This window comes from Pantherophis guttatus, chromosome 2 (genome assembly GCF_059756535.1).
Source record: "Pantherophis guttatus breed Tessera chromosome 2, ASM5975653v1, whole genome shotgun sequence".
In the NCBI taxonomy this organism is placed as follows: Eukaryota; Metazoa; Chordata; class Lepidosauria; order Squamata; family Colubridae; genus Pantherophis; species Pantherophis guttatus.
The window spans coordinates 247,674,923-247,695,790 of record NC_142064.1 but is presented as its reverse complement, the minus strand read 5'-3'; the positions used below and the strand labels follow the sequence as shown (position 1 = coordinate 247,695,790).

Sequence of the window (20,868 nt, the reverse complement as noted above, 5' to 3'; positions counted from 1 at the left end):
TTGTAGGAAGGAAGGAGCTTCTTTCTGAGAAATTCTAAGAAATTTATTCTTATTCTTTCTGCTGCTGGTCCTAGAAGCTAGTGTGTGTGTGTGTGTGTGTGTGTGTGTGTGTGTGTGTGTGTGTGTGTCTATGTCTGTGTCTGTGTCTGTGTCTGTGTGTCAATATTTGAGATAGGTTCTTTTTCAAGAGGCAACTGGACTTTCTGGTTTTCCTTTGAAGACGTTTTGCTTCTCCTCCAAGAAGCTTCTGACTGATGTTGGGGATCCTTCCTTCCATTCCCCACCATCCAGTTAGAGCTGAAGAAGCTTCTTGGATGAGAAGCTAAATGTCTTCAAAGAAAAAAACAGAAAGTCCAGTTGCCTCTTGAAAAAGCACCTTTGGGACAACCATGACCTGGATGACTGAGAAGCTCCATAGATATCCGTGTGGGGAACTTTATTCTCCTCTCTTTGAAGGATGTATACCCCAAATCTAAAATTACAAGAGAATAGAGAAACATAATTTCCACAGTAGCAAAGTACAGCATCTTTTAACTTTCATCCAACTTTCTTTGTGATATGATAACAGATGTGCAAACAAGATTGCTCTCATTTTAGCAGTGGTTGGGCAATTCCCTAAATAAGTCACTACTGTGAAAATGACCCACGTGTCAAATCCTCATTCAGGAGAAGACAATTCCTTTGGGCCCTACAAATACAGACAGTGATCCCATTTAAAATATAATTTGATATTTTAAACTGTCCGATAAATTGATACTTTTTATCTGATCAATTAACATGCAATTTTAAGTGTAAAATTATAGCTAATTATACTTCTAAATATAAAAACAATCAGATAAAATATAATTCTGAATTTCTAACTTACTAGATCACTGACTTCAAAATCAAAGGATTAAAAACATAGACTAGAGTTTATGGACTTCATGGACTTTCAGTAAACGACAAGAAAGAGAAACAACCTAGATCCACTATTTCATTGCGAAGTAATGTTTATCCAATGAAATATCCAGTAATATCTCCTTGCAAAGAAAGTAGAGAAAGAGTATGAGGGTTCATATAAAACCATATTATATTCCCCACCATCAAGATTGTGAAAAAAAAAATACCTAGCAAGCAAACTAAAGTTGCCCAGATATTAAATAGAGAGATCAATCACATCACCGGTTTCAAATTTCCACAGGACATTTATATATGCCATATAGTTCTATTTCATTCATTTTTAAGCGTATTCCTGTATGTAATAAGTGCAATGTGCAACCTTAACAAGGGTGAAATCTGCTTACCTTCCCCACCAGTTTAGAAGTGCATGCGCTGCGAGGACCCTTTGTGCATGCACAAACCCTTCTGCGCATGCTTTTTACAGGTTACTTCCTGGTTAAAACCAGGAAGTAACAATGACCGGGCAGGTGGGCGGAGCATCGCGCTGCTGTCACTACCAGTTCTCCGGACCACCCACAGCCATCGCTACCGGTTCGACTGAACCGGTCCGAACTCGTAGCATTTCACCCCTGAACCTTAAGGCAATTGTAGGGAGCCATGGAAATGACCTTGCAGAAGACAGTCTAAAAGCCAGAGGTACAGAAGAACTGCAGTAAGCCCTCCAGGAAAAGTGGAAATTATGAGGAAAAAACCCAGGTCTAAGATGGGTCTAAGATGGAGGCAAAGGAAAACATAGGTGGAACAACAAGATTCGGCTACAATAGCCTATTTCAATGAAGATAGATCTACCCTTCTTTTGAACTCAGTTTCCTAATCTGGTCTCTGATCTCACATAGGGCTGAGAGCAATCCACATTTTATACTAATTGGGGCATTTTCCTCCTCAATTTAAGTACAGTAATAGCCAGCCTAAGGCTCATCTTTGTGTCATGCTTGCTTGCCACAGCAAGAAGATGCCTCACTAACTGTTTCTGAAAGACAGATCCTCATGACATTACCTCCGTCTTGACTTCTAAACACTGTTGAGGCCACCCAGAATTGGCTTCAGTTGTTCCAGTGTGAAAGCAAGGCTTTCGTTTTTGCCAGTATGAAAAGCTTGCCATCCAGGGATGGGTTCTACTTACCTTTACTACCGGTTTGCAGCGGGGCCGCTCGCATGCTTGCTTCGCTCGCGCAGAAGCATTTTGGTGACGTCGGGGTCAGTGGGCGGGGCCTCCTGCCAGTTTTACTACCAGTTCTATAGAACCGGTGCGAACCGGGGGCAACCCACCAATGTTGCCATCCAAATAATCTAGATTGACAAACTTGGAGATGACACATTCAAAGACAACTTTATGACACTTTATTTTGATTTGGACAGAGATAAAAATAATTGGCAGGGTGATGAACACATCAGTGGTGGGTTGCTCCCAGTTCTGTCCGGTTCTTTAGAACCGGTCGTAAAAGCAGCGCAACGCTCTGCCCACCCGCCCGGACGTCATAATTGATGATCTGTGCATGTGCACCCCTGATCCCCAACTAATATATTAATATTAAATCAACTGCCATCAGTTGTTGAAAGTGGGCTAAACCAAGAAACTGACTTCATAAATTTGACTGCAACTGTATTTATCGATACAAGCTACAACAACAGAATCTTGAAAGACCAATGGGGTTTTCCTTTTTCTGTTTTATATCTGAGGGAGTTAGACTGAGTTTCTTCCCAATCATTTCTTCTTCTTGGGCTTAAGCAAATGTACATGTTCTCCACATAGTTTCTCCCAGGTAACTTCTTTACATCCCATTTTTGAGATATGATGCTTTTTTAAAATTAAATTTCATTGATTTTCTATTAATTACATTTCTTAGTGCTTAATAAACATCGTGTTGTCTGGGTATATAATTTGGTTAACAATACAAATGCCATTCTTACTCTCCATCCCTTTTTTACAACCACTGGTAAAATAAGTTAGAATAGAATAACAGAGTTGGAAGGGACCTTGGAGGTCTTCTAGTTCAACCCCCTGCTTAGGTAGAAAACCCTACACCACTTCAGTCAAATAATTATCCAACATCTTCTTAAAAACTTCCAGTGTTGGAGCATTCACAACTTCTGGAGGCAAGTTGTTCCACTGATTAATTGTTCTGTCAGGAAATTTCTCCTTAGTTCTAAATTGCTTGTCTCCTTGATTAGTTTCCACCCATTGCTTCTTGTCCTGCCCTCAGGTGCTTTGGAGAATAGCTTGACTCCCTCTTCTTTGTCGCAGCCCCTGAGGTATTGGAACACTGCTATCATATCTCCCCTAGTCCTTCTTTTCATTAAACTAGACATACCCAGTTCCTGCAACAGTTCTTCATATGTTTTAGCCTCCAGTCCCCTAATCATCTTTGTTGCTCTTCTCTGCACTCTTTCTAGAATCTCCACATCTTTTTTACATCGTAGCGACCAAAACTGGATGCAATATTCCAAGTGTAGCCTTAACAAGGCATTATAAAGTGGTATTAACACTTCACATGATCTTGATCCTATCCCTCTGTTTATGCAGCCTAGAACTGTGTTGGCTTTTTTTGGTAGCTGCTGCACACTGCTGGCTCATATTTAAATGGTTGTCCACTAGGACGCCAAGATCCCTCTCACAGTTACTACTATTGAGCGAGGTACCACATATACTGTACCTGTGCATTTTGTTTTTCTTGCCTAAATGTAGAACCTTACTTTTTTCACCATTGAATTTCGTTTTGTTAGATAGCACCCAATGTTCAAGTCTGTCAAGATCCTTCTGTATCTTAAGCCTATCTTCTGGAGTGTTGGCTATTCCTGCCAGCTTGGTGTCATCTTCAAACTTGATGAGTTCTACATCTATCCCCTCATCCAAGTCATTGATGAAGATGTTGAAGAGTACTGGGCCTAAAACAGAGCCTTGGGGTACTCCATTGCATACCTCCCTCCATGTAGATGCAGTTCCATTAAGGAAGTTCTTGAGATATGATGCTTTTGAGACATATCAGGAAGTACCTCTCTTGATCTCTTGATAGATCATGATATTTCAGATTTAAATAGATTGACAGATCTTCAATGGGACTTTCTTGTGAATGGAGTTGGAGAATACCAAGATTTTTACTTAAGGTTTCTTTTAGAAGGTATGGCTTTTACTATGTTTAAAGTCCAGACAGCCTAATAGGCCCCCCAACAAGAATGTAATAAATGGAAAGACTGAGAGATTAACGTTCCCATGACAGGCAAGCAAGCAAGTAATAAATACATAAATAAGTAATCTTGCCAAAAATTGGCATGTTATTATACCTTCGGAATGGAAAAAAAAAAAGCAGCCTATAAATAGGAATAAGGTGACCTAGACCTTAGTGACAAAAGAGAAGAATCTCATTTGCTATGCAGCTGAACAAATAGAAAGAATGGGAAAATGAAACACATATTACTTCAGCTCTTCTTAGCAACTAGCTGTTTGTAGATTTGATGTTGTAATCCCCTAAACTGGGTGACAGCAACCTGCGGCTCCGGAGCCACATGGGGCTCTTTGGGCCCTCTGTCAGGTGATCTCACCACTGGCTGGCCCCGACCCTCACCCTCCCCTCCCAGTTACTCCTCGCCTGGCCTGAGAAGGTAAAGGCGATTGCGGGAGATGGAGAAGCGACCAGGGCAGAAACAGAGAAATACAGATAAAGGGGATGAGAGAGAGACATAGTGAGATACAGAGAGAGAGGGGAGATAACCGGTTCTCTATCCTAAAGACCGACTGGGTAGGTGTAGCTAGGGGGGGGTCATGTGACTGGTCGAAGTGAGTGACATCGAGTTGGCCACGCCCACACAGATTTTGTGGCTCCTGGTGTTTTCTTTTCTGTGGGAAACAGGTCCAAATGGCTTTTTGAGTGTTTAAGGTTGCAGACCCCTGCCCTAAACCTTTGCTTTTAGGTATTGTCATTTGAAAAGTGAACATCATTTCATACTTCCTATAGTTCTCCAATCTGATTTTTTAAAATTTTCCTATATAATGGGGAAAAGCCCATATTGTCCCATTTTACTTATAAAGCAAAGTCCAATTATTTTCTCTCATGGTGGAATCAACATACTTGTCTTAAATAGTTCTGAGAATCATTTTTGCTTGGATTTGGATTTCTTGTTAGTGCAGGATTTACATCTCCTTTGAGTGCCCATAGTTGAAACACAATCAGTTTAAACCAGGGGTGTCAAATTCAAGGCCCGTGGGCCGCATCCAGTTCCTGGGGTGCTTAGATCTGGCCCTCAGGGCTGCCATGGAAACAGTGAAGGACTGGCCCGTGGTGCCTCTGCCAGCGAAAATGGAGCTCGGGAGGGTCGCACATTACTCTGCAAAGCTCTGTTCATCTATAAAAAAAAGAGTCTCAAAAGATACAGCATCAGCTTTCCCTGGGGTATTTGTTCTTTTTTGAAAGCATCTAATTTGACTGGCCAGAAACCTTCCCATTTCAACCCAGACAGTGATTTTTGTAAGATAAATTTATCTGGGAGAACAGGTTTGCTGAAATCCAAGGGAGTTGTTTCATCTAGTGCTGGAATATTAGGTGGAGATGTTGAAAACAATAAGGGCTATTGTTAGAAATAGTTTGGCAAGGGACTTTAGTACCATAGCTTTGAAAAATACATATTTTTACCATGTCAGTATTGTTACCATGTGACAAGCAATCAATTCATCAATCAATCAGCACTGACCTATAGACCCTTTCAGGGAGAGAGAGAGGGAAGGAGGAGGAGGAGGAGGAGGAGGAGGAGGAGGAGGAGAAATAATAATAATAATAATAATAATAATAATAATAATAATAATAATAATAATAATAATATTCTTCCAAGTGGCTAGCTGATGGAGTACAAGAGGTGAAGATGTAAAAAGTACCTGGAATCCCTCTGTCATTTAGAAGGTGGGCTGGTGGGCTGATGGTTTTTTTCCTAATCTTAGTATGTGATTTTGGGGGTGAAGGGGAAGGGACAACATGAAATTGCAACATTGCCTCTTCTTGCCAGTATGAAGTAGCTGTACGATGAACTTGTTGACTTATTTTCCTCCCAAGTTAAGGATGAGAAGAAAGGACATTGATGGAGCCATGTGGACGAGCCTGTGCTGTACACGTAGTTTCCCCATATCATGGAGGGGGTGGATTCTAACTTACACCAGTAGAACTATCCAACCTTGCAAATGTTTATGAAATGATAGAGCTGGTGAAGCAAGAAGAATGATCCCCATCCACCTTCCTTATATCTAATGATGAGGCGATATAGGTTGCTTGGATAGAGCTTCTCAATTTCTCCTCCTTTGTTCACAGTACTGATTTGGGCACACATGCAGCCCCATATTGAAAGGCTATTGTCACTTGTAGGGCTTAGCATCTTGATGCCCCTGGTTTTGCTTGCCAGCATCCAATATTTTTCTTGCCAGCATCCTGCATTAAGGGCTATCCAAAGCCCTCATGCTTCAAGAAGCTAGCAATGAATGCTTCTCTCCTCCTGCAATTAAAAGCCTAGAGAAAAGGACAAAACTTAGCCCTCTCTTGGTTCCCCTTGGCTGGCAGTGGCTGCTGGAACAGGCCTCTTCACAGCCTAATAAGTCTGGGCAGCTGCCCAGGTTGCCCAGCTGCTGCTGCTGGCCTTACCTGTTGCTAGGCCACGGAAATAATATTTGCATTGTGTTAAATGCTCAACCAGGGAGAGCCAAACTCTTCTACACTAGCTGAAAATTAATTATGAATGAACCTACCTTCCCATCTCAGTTATGGGGGAGACATTATTTTCAGGGTCAATCTTTGCCTTGAAGAAGAGGAATAGATAAAAGCGAGGGGAATGGAGAAACCTGGAGGGGTCTAGTTTTTAGTTAGGGCATCTTTCCCATTTCTCTGGCAGAAAACATATGGCTGAACTGTCTAAGTGGCTAGCGTAATATGCTCGCCCCTGGGAACATTGGACATTGCCATTAACCTCCTCCTTTGAATGGAAAGAGGCCTTTCCTTCAGATGTTATAAAGCTTTCCTCTGTTCTGCTAGAATCATATATTGTGTTCTGCTTGCTTGCATGAATTCTGCCTCTCTATCTTTTTCTCCCAACTCCCTTGATAAAGGGATACCGTAAATCGAGAAGAAGCAAAAAGAATGTGGAATAAGTACCTCAGAGGAAATTGCAATGGAAAAGGTATGACTGAAAAACTAGAAATGGTTTGATTCATCCCCAGGAATACTGGATAAGCAAAAATCTTGTGAGATTCTGTCACTCTCCTCCCTGAGATCCAGCATGATCTTAAATGAGACCTCAAGGTCTTGCACGAGATTGCTAAAATCTGATCTCATGTAGGAGTGCTAAAATTTTTGTGAGATTTTGGGTCATGGAGTTAAATTATTTCTGAAGTTCTACAGATGGTATATGTGGCAGTTTGGTGCTTGAGGGACAAATACTTTTGATGTCTTACCAAATGTAGAGAAGGTCATATATCCCTATTGGATATGACCTACCCAGAATCACATTAAGAATCAGAAGCAGATGGGATATTAATATGGTCTTATGAGACTTTAAAGGTTGGTCCTCACCAGAGGGCACGAAAACACATAGAATCTGTAGCCATTATAGCTAATAGTTTTAGATTCTGAAACATGTAAATGCTTCTGGAGAGCATCATGATAGGCAAAACTGAATTTAGGTCATGTGCTTTATATATGCCAAAATAACTAGACACAGAGATAGTTTTTCCCCTTGTGCCAACACTCTGCTGCACACCTAATTTCTGTAGCATTGTCTTATGTCTAAGGATATTTACCCATTAGTAGTGTTGTATCCTTCTAATCTTTCCTCTTATCTTCCTTTACTGGTATCTTCTGATTATATTACTTTGCTGTTTGTATGTACTCTGAGAGCTTATGCACCAGAGACAAATTCCTTGTGTGTCCAATCACACTTGGCCAATAAAGAATATCCTATCCTATCCCATCCCATCCCATCCCATCCCATCCCATCCCATCCCATCCCATCCCATCCCATCCTTAGTTTGCCTTTGAAGAATTATCCCAATTTTAAAAGGCCTACAAATAATTTGTCCAAAAGTAACATTCAGTCAATTCCCTGATACTTTTGTACAATGCAAGTTACTCTAATTTATTACATTTGCATTGATTATCAATTTGCTTCCAGTCCCAATTCATAGTAATGTTTTGACCTTCAAATAATATAAGATCATCTAATTCCAGGTCAATATTTTGGTATTTTGATCCCTTTTGTAATCAAACACGCTGAGCTCCGGATAAAACTCTACTCTAACACAAATAAAAGCTTATCTAGACAAATGAGCTAGAACTTGTTTGAGTACTTAGAGTAAGATAAATGTGATTAAGTTGAATTTAACTCTGAGCCTGACTTTTATTTTAAAAGATCTATTTTTATTCCTTCACACTACTTTAAACAAATGTATATGATGTTAAATATATTTTTAGTAGAGGCATCCTTCTTAGAGCCTCATTATAAATTACAATGCCAACAGCAAAAAAAATGGATTCAATTTTCTACACGTTCATATAAATACCCGGTTAGAACATTTTATTCCTGGGCATTTATCTGGGTCTTTCAAATACCTTAGTTGTCCCAAAGGTAGGGTATGGTTTTCTTCCATTTCAAGGTTGAAAATATAGAAGACATCCCAGGGGTGAAATCTATTTACCTTCCCTACCGGTTCGGAAGTGTACATGACATTTGCGCGCTTGGACCCTCTGTGCATGCACAAACCCTTCTGTGCATGCACAGAGGGTAAAAAACAGGTTACTTCCTGGTTAAAACCAGGAAGTAACGATGACAGGGTGGGTGGGCGGAGCCTCATACTGCTGCTGCTACCAGTTCTCCGAACCATCCACCGCCGTCGCTACCAGTTCAGCAGAACCAGTCCGAACCAGTAGCATTTCCCCCCTGAGACATCCTGTACAATCTAAAACAGCTTTTGTGGCTTTATATAGTTAACAAAGAAACATCACGAACGAAGACAAAAAGGTCAATATCCCACAAAGAACATTCTACCTCTGTGTAGTTTTGTGACATGGTCCTGCCCACTCTGCCCACATCACCACAATCAATGTTACACTTTTCTCTCCCTCAAAGTAAAATGTGGCCCTTGTTAAAGGGGTTGTCCACCCCTGCTTTTTGGGGTGCATCACAGAAGGCTGAAGCAGTTCTGGGCTTTTGATGCCTAAAGCTTTCTAGTCCTCGACAGGCAAGAATTGTAAACAAGAAGGAAGACACCAGACAATGGATTAGATTAGATTAGGCGGCAAGCTGGCCAAACTAATAGGCTTTGGTTTAAAATAACTCTCTCCCTCAGATAGGAGAGAGGGAGGCTGGATGAAGGGAAAGGGCAAACAGGAGAAATTTAAAGGAGAAATCAGAACTGGAATAGACTGCAGGAAGCTTTCTTTGTTTTCTGAGAGGGAGAGGGAGAGGGGAAGGGAGCAGTGGTGGATTGCTCCTGGTTCAGTCCGGTTCTATAGAACCGGTAGTAAAACCAGTGGGAGGCTCCGCCCACCCGCCACGACGTCATCATAGATGATCTGTGCATGCGCAGAAGCTTCTGCGCTTGCGCAGCAGTGGTGGGTTTCAGCAGGTTCTGATCAGTTCTGGAGGACCAATAGTGGAAAGTAGTTGAGTAGTTCAGAGAACTGGTAGTAAAAATTCTGACTGGCCTCGCCCCCATTTATTCTCTGCCTCCGAAGTCTCAGCTGATTGGGAGGAAATGGGGATTTTGCAGTGACCTTCCCTTAGGAGTGGGGTGGGAATGGAGATTTTACAGTATCCTTCCCCTGCCATGCCCACCAAGCCATGCCATGCCCACCAAGCCACGCCCACAGAACCGGTAGTAAAATTTTTTGAAACCTACCACTGATGCGTGATCCCATTGCGAACCGTAGTAAAGGTAGTAGAACCCACTCCTGGGAGGGAGGGAGGGGGAAAGGGAGAGGGAGGGACGGAGGGAGGGAGGGAGGGAGGAAGGGAGGGAGAGAGAGAGAGAGAGAGAGGGAGAGAGAGAGAGAGAGAGATAGGGAAGAGCTCTTGCTGGAAAACAGCAGAAACTTACATGAATCACATAATCAAGATGTAAGATGTTCTCTGTCATTGTCTCCAAGGTGCCCTAGGACTCTTGGCAGGATTGGGGGGGAGGGGAGGAGGGGGGAAGCAAGGAGGCATTTTAACATCCAAATAGGAGGGAAGGGCCATACCTTAATTCCAAAACTTTTCCTTTGTATTTTGCTGGCCATAGATTCAAACTCTTGTACTTTTAGTTTTAAAAGCCTGGTGGAAAACTATCTAGTCAAGCTATTCCCCAAAGCACCTTTGGAGGGCAGGAGAAGAAGCAATGGGTGGAAACTAATCAAGGAGAGAAGCAGCTTAGAACTAAGGAGAAATTTCCTGACAGTGAGAACAATTAATCAGTGGAACAACTTGCCTCCAGAAGTTGTGAATGCTCCAACACTGGAAGTTTTAAAGAAGAGATTAGATAACCATTTGTCTGAAGTGGTGTAGGGTTTCTTGCCTAAGCAGGGGGTTGGACTAGAAGACCTCCAAGATCCCTTCCAGCTCTTGTTATTCTAAAATTCTACTTGAAAACCTGGAGGACTGTTGCAGGTCAGAATGCATCAGTCTAGACCAGTGATGGCTAACCTTTTTCCTGTCGCATGCCAAAAGCGGGGAGAACATGGGGTGGGGGGGGTGGGTGTCATGCACATCCGTGCCCACACCCATAATTCAATGAGTCCCGCGCATGCGTGTGGTACCCCCGCGCTCCCCCCACTTTTGGCAAGTGATGGCACGGTGGACCCGGTAGGCCCGTTTTTCATCCTTCCCAAGCTCCAGAGGCTTTTTAGGAACCTGGGGAGGGCGAAAACAGCCTTCCCCATCCCCCGGAGGCCCTCCGGAGGCTGGAAATGGCCCATTTCCCGACTTCTGGTGGGACCGGAAGGCCTGAAAATCAGCTGGCGAGCACACGGATGTGCATTGGAGCTGAGCTAGGGCAACGCTCGCATGTCCACAGATATGGCTCCGCGTGCCACCTGTGGCATGCGTGTCATAGGTTTGCCATCATGGGTTTAGACTATAGGGACAAACTGACATTTGAAGGTGATTTCCAAATGCCAATTCTCAGGATACTGAGGAATAATTTGATTTTCTGGGACTGCAAGGTATGTTTCATTAAATGTTGCAACACTTTCCTATCTTTTGTGGGTTGAAACTACTGTCCTACACTGCATTATAAAATATGAAAAGTGTCTTTGCCACAGCTTCATATTAGAGCACCTTGGTGCTCAGGTCAAAGCTTCAACTCAACTCAACTCTATCTTTACTAGGACAAGGCATATGGCTATTCTGACTTTAGAGTTGTCCAGCTAGGAAATACACACTCTCTCTCTCTCTCTCTCTCTCTCTCTCTCTCTCTCTCTCTCTCTCTCTCTCTCTCTCTCTCTCTCTCTCTCTCTCAATTTCAACCTTGTGATGTTAGAAGAGCCAAGGATGACAAGGAGGGACAGGTCAATCAAGAAGAAAGCTAAAATGAAAATAGTGATGAGGGAAGAATTCATAGAGGTGTGGGAATATTCAGGGTTTGTTGAACAAAATGATCCCTTTGTGATAATCTGAATACTGAATAAGGTGAATGTGATGGTCTGAGTGGTTTTTTGTTCAAAGGAAACTAATTAGAGCAGAGGTGTCAAACTCGATCTCATTGAGGGCCACATCAGGATTGTGTTTGATCTTGGGAGGCCGGGGTGGGCGTGGCTGGGGTGGGCGGGGCCAGATCAATGTCAATTGTGTTGGGGGCGCCTGTGGGGCCCAAGTGCTCTGCCAGCGAAAATGGGCTCCTGAACTCTGTTTTCAGCTGAGATGGCCTCCTGCAACCCTCTGCAAGTGAAAACAGCGCTCTGGAGGGCTGCGCGCGGCCCTCACAAACTCCGTTTTCGGCTGTGATGGCCTCCTGCAAATGGTTTTTGCTGGCAGAGGCACCGCAGGCCAGTCCTTCACTGTTTTGAGGGTGGCTCCACGGGCCAGATCTAAGCACTCCATGGGCCAGATCCAGTCCGCGAGCCTTGAGTTTGACACCCTTGAATGAGAGCTTCCCCTGCAACTCCTTCCAATTTTGAGAAGTGGGGAGGTGGCCCAATTAATATGACATTCCAAGCTTCAGATTGGATAGAACCACAGATTGGCTTGGAGAAAAGCAGCTGGTAACTCCTCCCTTCCAAGGACTCTTTCCATTAGCAGCCACTTGACCAGATTCCAATGGAAGTAGAAGTGGGACTAAGTGCCACTTGACTTTTCCTTTCCTAGAACAGCCCATTTAAGTACTCTTAGGAGGTGCACTTGAGTTCACCTTCCTCTTTCTACTCCTCCCTTTTCCCTTATTGTACAATGTAATTGTGAATTACCAGTGTAAATGTATTAAAAATAATTTTCAGAATCATACCGGGATATGTTAGAGAAGCTTAAGTTTAGTGGAGAATATTCCCTTCCCCAGATTTTCCTGTTTTCTACCATATTTAGCCACAGGGAATAAGATAAAAATCTTACAGGGTTCCAGTTCATTAAAGTGCATATGACTATGTTAGTTGGGTGTCTTATTGGGAGCAAAGTAATTTTCTTAGCAGGCATTCATTAAGAATATCTCTAACGAGCTTTTCAAAATGGATCCCCAATGATATCCAATATTCCAGTAATTCTTATTGTATCCCTTTCATTGCTTCCAGCCTACCAGATCTGCTTTTTGCCCCCTTTGGTTAAACTCTCTATCACGAGTTGACCCATTTCAGTGGATGAATCCAACCCAATTCCCCCCCCCCCGCTGTCTTCTTACCCACCTCCAAATGCAAAATAGAAAATCTTTACCTTTTTCCCTTGAGCTGCACCCATGATTTTAGTAGTTCACTTCTTCCCCTGCAACAGTTTGAATTTCCCTCCAGGCTTTTGTTGCATGTGGACGAGTGAGAAAGCCAGAACAACCAGCTCTATAGATGGAACTGTCTTATTCTGCCAGGTTCAAAAAGTCCAGGGCACTTTTTCCAGAGAGATGCCTCCGGTCTTCGGTCTTGCAGAGAGTGATGTTATGAAGCTCCTTGCACTCCCATTTACTCATCGCGTAAGAAGGGTCAGAAAATAGCAGCCAGAGGTTCAAGGGGACGAGCAAAGCAGTTTCCCCTTGATTGCTGATCCTGGCATGTAAAGAATTCATTTTTTGAATATACCTAACAACTGGCTTGCAAGCTGCCTGGGGCTACATACAAAGGCAGCTTTCATGCTGGGGATGGCCATCTCCTTAACAGAGCTCTCTCTCTCTTTGTGTGTGTGTGTGTGTGTGTGTGTGTGAAAGCCTCTTGAAGATTAGATTAATCAGACTTGACACAACAAGATGTCACTGGGAGCAGAGCTGATCAGAGGAGGAACCCAACCTGTGCCACACAGCTGGGCCGCAGCAGCGGGAGCCCTTTATCTTGATCAAGGATTTGTGCCATCCTTCCCTCCTCCTCCTCCTCCTCCTCCTCTCCCCTCCCTCTGCCCCCAATCTGCTTCTCACTTCAGTGCAGCCTTGGGGGAAAAAAAAAACAACAGCAAGGAAATCAAAGCCCTAAGAGCTGCTTTAAGAAGAAAGAGGAGGAGGGAATCTGGATGGACTCTAGGCTGTTGATGCATCCTGTATGCCTCTGCCTGAATTTCGGACTCCCAACTGGCCTCATATTCTGCCCCAGCCTTTTTCAAAGAAAGGCCCAAAGTCTGGCATTGCCCAATAGAAATGTAGCAAAACATCACAGTGGAGCAAACGGCCCCAAGGAGCGTCAGGGTAAGGGTCTTCTGTATGTACTGTAGTTTGATACAAACTCATTCCTTTTATTCAGGGGTGGGTTCTACTTACCTTTACTACCAGTTCATAACGGGACCGCGCGGGCTTCTGCATATGCACAGAAGCTTCCTGATGATGTCTGGATTGGTGGGCGGAGCCTCCCACCGGTTTTACTACCAGTTCTTGCAAAACGGTCTGAACCGGGGGCAACCCACTACTGCTCTTATTGCTCCCAGTCTCTAACATTTCATCTACCTGTCTGGGATACGTGATAATGACTTTTGTGGTGTGATGGATAAAAACATAACGAGAGTATTCATAGCTCAGGGTTGAAATAAGGAGTCCTTGATTCATTGTTTTCTTGCAGACATTTCATTGCCCAAACTAGGTAACGCTATCAGTGCCAGGATAAAAAGCATATTGATTAAGCCAGATTTTAACCATAGCATTGTCTATGGAGACTCTCAGTCATCCAGGTGCTTTTTTTTTTTCAAGAGGCAACTGGACTTTCTGGTTTTTCTTCGAAGACGTTTCAATCTTGTACTCTTCATCTTGAGCTTCTTGAATGAGAAGCAGAGGTGGGTTTCAGCAGGTCCTGACCAGTTCTGGAGAACCGGTAGCGGAAATTTTGAGTAGTTCGGAGAACCGGTAGTGGAAATACCACTTCTGACTGGCCCAGCCCCCATCTATTCTCTGCCTCCCAAGTCCCAGCTGATCAGGAGGAAATGGGGATTTTGCAGTAACCTTCCCTTGGAGTGGGGAGGGAATGGAGATTTTAAAGTATCCTTCCCCTGCCACGCCCACCAAGCCATACCACGCCTACCGAGCCACGCCCACAGAACTGGTAATAGAATTTTTTGAAACTCACCACTGATGAGAAGTGAAACACCTTCAAAGAAAAACCAGAAAGTTGCTTCTTGAAAAAAAAAAGCACTTTTGAGACAACCACAGGCATTATTACAGTCATAGCTCAAATTAAGGAGGGAAGAAAAGAGGGCTCTTTCAATCCCCAAATCATTTGATCAATTCATTATTATCCCTCCCTCGCATTAATCCTATCTACCTCACAAATTGTAAATGGATAGATTTGACAGAAGAAGATGTTTATAGGCAGTACTTGGTACAGGGGTGGGTTCCACTTACCTTTACTACCGGTTCGCAATGGGAGCGTGCACGCTTCTGCGTATGCGCAGTTCGTCAGTGATGACGTTGGGGCGGGTGGGCGGAGCCTCCCTCCGCCATTACTACCGGTTCACAAGAATTGGACTGAACCGGGAGCAACCCACCACTGACTTGATACCATGGCAGCAATCTTCTCCTAAGCCTCCACTTTCCCAAAACTGTCATTTACCACCAATGGCCCAGTGGTGGGTTCCTCTCGGTTCCGCCGAGCCGGTAGTGGTGACGATATGACATCACCGAACCGGTTCTGCCCCCCCCCACACCACCCGCCCCCCCCTTCCCCCCGCCTCCCCTGCATTATTCTTACCTTTTATTTGGCCAATCTATTGCTGCCTCCTGAGTTCCAGCTGATTGGCTAGAGGGAAAACACCTGTTTAAACTCTTGCCGAGGGGCTTCAAAGGGCCGCCCTACAGCTGATCAGTGTTAAAAGAAAACAAATGAGTAGACCGGTACCTGCAAAAATAAATGAGTAGACCGGTGCCTGCAAAAATAAATGGGTAGACCGGTGCCTGCAAAAATAAATGCCACGCCCACAAAATAAACCATGCCCACAGAACCGGTAGTAAAAAATTTTAGAACCCACCCCTGCAATGGCCAATTGGTCACCGCAGAACAAGGCCATATTTGTTATTTTAGTCAAACAACTGTATAAATCTCCGACACTTTGTAGAATCAAAGGCACTGGATATACTTTCAAAATGTTGGATTTCTGGGAGGGCCCAAAGCAGGAACAAGAATGGGGAAAGACTAGATTTGCCAAAGAATGCAATGCCAGTTTTATAGCAGTCTTTGAGAACATGAAAATAATATTCGAGATGAGAAAATAGCTTAATGTCAGCTTTATAATCTTTTTAGAAGACAACCATCTGGCTAGAAGTGACTTTACCTGGAGACTCTCTGAAATGCTGTTCTAAGAAAAGGCCTTGACTTCATTGGCTCTATAGCCAACAACACAAAACCTAGATTGCACACTGTACCTTTTGATGCATTTTAATGCATTGACTGTTGGCCATTGCAACCCTCTCCTTCTCATGGTAATGCAGGAACACAGAGCTTTTGAGAAAAAAAATCCCACTCATGCACACCACCAGCGGAAAAGGCAACTCCAGTGTATATTTTGCTGCAGTTGCTTTTCAAATCTTTCCATTTTCCTGTGGAAAGCCAGCCAGAAACAGTCAATTGGAGCAGAACCCCAGGATTATCATGATGTAGATTAGGGCTGTCAAGAGACAGATGTACCACAGAATCCTAAAGTCCCTCTGCTATTATGGTGAGGAGTTCTGGACTTGCAACTCCTACCCATTTGGATAGCAATTCTAATTAGAACTGAAGGCGGTTCTAATCCATATTGGAGCAAAAGAGTATTGAGGAAGGAAGAGAAGTGCCTGTTTTTGTCCTACTAGCCCAAAGGTCTGCAACCTTAAACACTCAAAGAGCCATTTGGACCCATTTCCCACAGAAAAGAAAACACCTGGAGCCACAAAATCTGTGTGGGCGTGGCCAACTTGATGTCACTCACTCCCACCCAATCACATGACCCCCCTGCCACGCCTACCCAGGTTTTGTGGCTCCCAGTGTTTTCTGTGGGAAACCTCTCTCTCTCTCTCTCTCCCTCCCTCCCTCCCTCCCTCCACCCCCCTCCCTCCATTCACCACCTTCTCAGGCGAGGAGTAAGGGTGATGGGCAAGGGGCAGGACAGGGCCAGCCACTGGTGGGATCCGGTTTGGCAGGGAGCCACAGCAAGGGGCCCAAAGAGCCGCATGTGGCTCCAGAACCACGGGTTGCCGACACCCATACTAGGCTACGGGCAAAAGCTAAATGATATGAAGTTGAAGAAAGATCAGATCAGGAAGGCCCCAGAAAGGTAAATAAAGCCCATTATATAATTTTCCTCCTTCCTATAGAACAACCTAGATAGACATTGTTGATGCTTTGCTCTTTTCTGCTCAGGTTCATGGTTCTGTTCCTGTTTTAGATTTAACAAATACTACATTTCCAACTGATATTAAAAAAGGTGCTGATGATTTGACAGGCAGCAAGGAAAACATCCACCAGGAAGTCTGTAGAGATTCCCAGTCTCAGCACTACTCTGGTGACCCTGAGGTCACAGATACTCTGGAAACCCTGAGGACACAGATAAACCTCCAAGTGCTTCAACAACCCTCTAAAAGGATGCAAATTACCAGCTGTCTGCAAGGCATATAAATCCTTCCATTCCCCATTATCCTGTCAGACCTCAAGATGCTTCTTGGATGAGAAGTGAAATGACTTCAAAGAAAAAAAACAAGAAAGTCCAGTTGCCTCCTGAAAAAGCACCTTTGGGATCCACCAGGAACCACTTATAGTGGTATCAAACAGCCACACCTGGTATCTTTTATTATAGAAGACTTGGGAGGGCAGAGGGCTTTGAATCAATTGCATCAAGCCTTAGAATAGCTGCAAATAATTTATGCCTTCAATAGGTCGATCCAGAGGAGCAGTTGGGCAAGTTAAGTGCCTCTTTGGTTCATCTGTGCCTAAATCTTGGTTTCCCCCTTCTGCTGATATTTTTGCTTTCCTATTGTATTGTCAACCCTAAAAGCTAGATCAGACTAAGAACCCAATGCCATATTCCGTAGGTCGGGATTACTTTCGATGTAACAGCTATAGTAAGACTCTTAAAATTCTGAATGTGCTTCTTCCCTCTTTATCTTCATGTGAAGTAGGGAGAGCCTTGTATGAGATGTTTTTTTCAAGATGCTTTCTTGGCCAGGGCTCAAATCCCTATTATCTCTAACCATTGCCTTCTTCCTGTCCTTCAAGGTTATTCCCTCTTCCCTTTCCATATATTGACTGCTAGAAAGTGGCATGTGACAATTTTTATCCTTACTGGGAATTGTCAGATTGCCTCTTCAGGATTGGTATAACAAAAACCATTATGGAGCTTGAGTGGCGTAGGAGGCTAATGCCTCCTACTAAGGCAGCATTTAACATCCAGCTGCCTGCAATTACTGCGAGTTCAATTCTCACCAGGCTCAAGGTCGACTCAGCCTTCCATCCTTTCTAAGGTGGGTAAAATGAGGACCCGGTGTCGAGCGTCAAGAAGCACTCGACATCATGTCCATGCACCGGCAGAACATGGATACCCGGCTGGAAGGGGGGGGGGGTTGAGCCACATGGGTGATGGTGGTGGAATAGGCTTCCGAGTAGGCGTTTATGTGCACGGGTGCCTTATAGGGTCGCGTGGGATTAGCTTACTACTCTGAGAACACTCTAGAAAAGTGACGGCATCCCAGTACGTCCGAAGGAAATGAGGAAGTACGAGACCTTCCAGCTGAAGGTAATCTGGAAGGAGCTATATAAGGACTCGCTTGCAAGGGCGTGACAGCTGCGTCTTTGTTTTGCTAGCTTTGCATTCCGGTTTCTGTAAGCGCTGATTGCCACGATTAAATGAAGATACACCAGCTTAGCTTCAAGCGTGTTCTTTGAGCGTGGACACAGTCCTAGGGGAGCCGAGAGGAAGACGCAGCTCTCCCTTTTCACAAGCCGTTTTGGAGCCCCCCCCCCCGTAAAGGAAGAAACGGGATGGCAGAGGGCGTAGCGGCCGACGTGCTGCCAGAGGATACAGCGGAGACCGTGGACGAAGCGGAGGAGGAGGCTGACGCCGGGATGGATGGGGCGGCCAGCCCGCCGGTGGTGCGGCCGAAACAGCATGAGCCCGGGGTCGAAGGCGCCCCTAGTGAACGAAAGGAACGCGAACGCAATGCCCGGGAGACGCCCGGCCCAGAGACAGGTGGGATGCGTCTTCAAACCCCGCCCTATGCCGGTTCCCAGTTCCGGGATTGGAGGGAACGGCGATGGCTGGAAGACGAGGAAGGGGAATGGAGCCACTCCACTGGCCCGGGGCCTTCCACCCTAGAGATCCTACGCGACCGTTTTGGCGAGGCGAGCTTTCGCGACGCGCTCTCCTGGCAGCCATGGGCGCCCAGCATGGAGGGCGCCACCTCCTGGTCGGGAGGCGGTACGGCGGGTGGGAGTTCTGACAGCAAATTCCGCCTTGCCAGCCCGAAGCTGAAGTTGGAGGGGCGTGAACAACGCTGGGTGAGTGGAGAGCGGAGACAGGCTGTCCCTTCATACGGTGGGGGCGAGGGCAGCCACGCAACTCCTGGTGCTGCTACACAGCCCGGGAGAGAGAGGAGAATAGATCCCGTGAGAGACGCCCCTCGACAGCTACCCGGCACAGGAGATAGGCCACCACAACAGCGTTACAGAGACCCGCTACCGGCATGGGGCCACGGTCCCTGGGCACCCCCCCTCCAGCAACATCCCTGGGGATTACCGCCTGTGCAGGCTGCATTTGATGGAACTGCAGGAAAGGTGGCACTGTTCCTGAGTCAGGTAATAAGCCATATGGACCTTTATGGCAGATTATATCCTTCGTAGTGGTCCATGGTCGTGGCGGTCACAGCAGTGCTAACGGGGGAGGCAGCTGAATGGGTCGCCGATTTACATAGTGAACACGCCCGCGAGTTAACGGATCTGGGCCTGTTCCTTGAAGCATTACGCAATAGGTTCGAGGATGAAACTCGGACCCAGGTCATCGAAGGTGAATTGGTCAACCTACGACAGCGTGGTCGCCCTGCCAAGGATTATGTCAAGGAGTTCCGTAATCTGGCAGGAAAACTCCATTCGTGGCCAGAGCGATTACTTATCCACCAATTCCAGGCAGGGCTAGATAGAGAAATAAAACAGGCCTGTGTATACCGGGGTCTAGGCCCACGATTGTCCGAATGGTACAAGGCAGCGGTGAGCCTAGACGTTGGTTTACGAGAATTCAGGCCTCGGAACACACCACCGTTCCAGTCCCGTCGTGGTCCAGGTGGCAGATCCAGTGACCGCGGGGCGTTTAGAGGAACCCCGGCATACGGGCCGACCGCTACCGAGGCGAACAGACGCCCGTTCCGGTGCTTTCGATGCAACCAAGAGGGTCATAGAGCTGCGGACTGCCCCGTCGCAGCCCCGCGACTGTCAACTCCCCGGCCATCCGTTCCGACTACCACGCCACGTGACCGATCCCTACGAACACCAGAACACTCTAGGGCGGCCACACAGACGCCCTCGTTAGAACCGACAATCCGGTCCAGTAATACCATGCCAGGGACGGCTCGTGTCCCCGACGCATCCGAAGAAAGCGACAACGGAGATGAGTTGCAGGATCCTATGGTAAGTGACCCTGTACACCCCTTCCTGATACCAGTGACCCTTAGACATCCTATCACTAAGAAGGTGTGTGAACAAAAAGCCTTAATTGATACAGGCTGTACTCGATGCCTTATGCGGCAGTCGGTAGCTGAGGGCTTGGGCCTTAGGATCCTGACTCTTCGTACCCCCATTAAATTCGAGCAGATGGATGGGTCCATCCTGGGAGGCACACCTACCGCCAGTGTTACAGAACCCGTATTCCTGCAAATAGGAGCCCATCAGGAAATGATCCGGTTCATTGTAGTAACCCAGATGATTGAACCCATCATTCTTGGGCTCGCGTGGTTGGACAGGTGGGAACCACACATATGGTGGGAGGGGGGTTATCGTAGGCTCAGACTGCCATGTACAACAGAGAGGGTGGCTCTCCAGCAAGAAACAACAAGGCAAGGTACATACCCCCAAGCATATAATGACCTCGCCCGAGTATTTAGCGAGGAAGAATGTGACATCCTGCCCCCCCATCGGGATACGGATTGTGGTATCGAAATACTTCCCGGAGCCCGGTTGCCAAAACCCCGTATGTACTCGATGACACCACAGGAACTGAAGGAATTGCGAACGTATATAGCTAAAAACCTGGCCCGGGGTTTTATTCGTCCCAGTCGTTCGCATTTAGCGGCACCCGTCCTCTTTCGAGGTAAGAAGGATGGCGGCTTACGTTTATGTGTTGACTACCGGGGATTGAATG

The 20,868-nt window shown here is 45.5% G+C and overlaps 1 protein-coding gene across 1 annotated transcript in view; it reads right to left on the bottom strand.

The window, feature by feature from the left end:
* FAM107A (family with sequence similarity 107 member A) overlaps positions 1 to 13,293 on the bottom strand; it is a 78,649-nt gene extending 65,356 nt beyond the window's left edge. Inside the window, exon 1 of the mRNA XM_034408781.3 lies at positions 12,805 to 13,293. Within this exon, the coding sequence (XP_034264672.1) occupies positions 12,805 to 12,828 (24 nt within the window). The 5' untranslated portion in view covers positions 12,829 to 13,293. The remainder of the gene's footprint in view (positions 1 to 12,804) is intronic.
* Between the last annotated feature and the right edge of the window lie 7,575 nt (positions 13,294 to 20,868).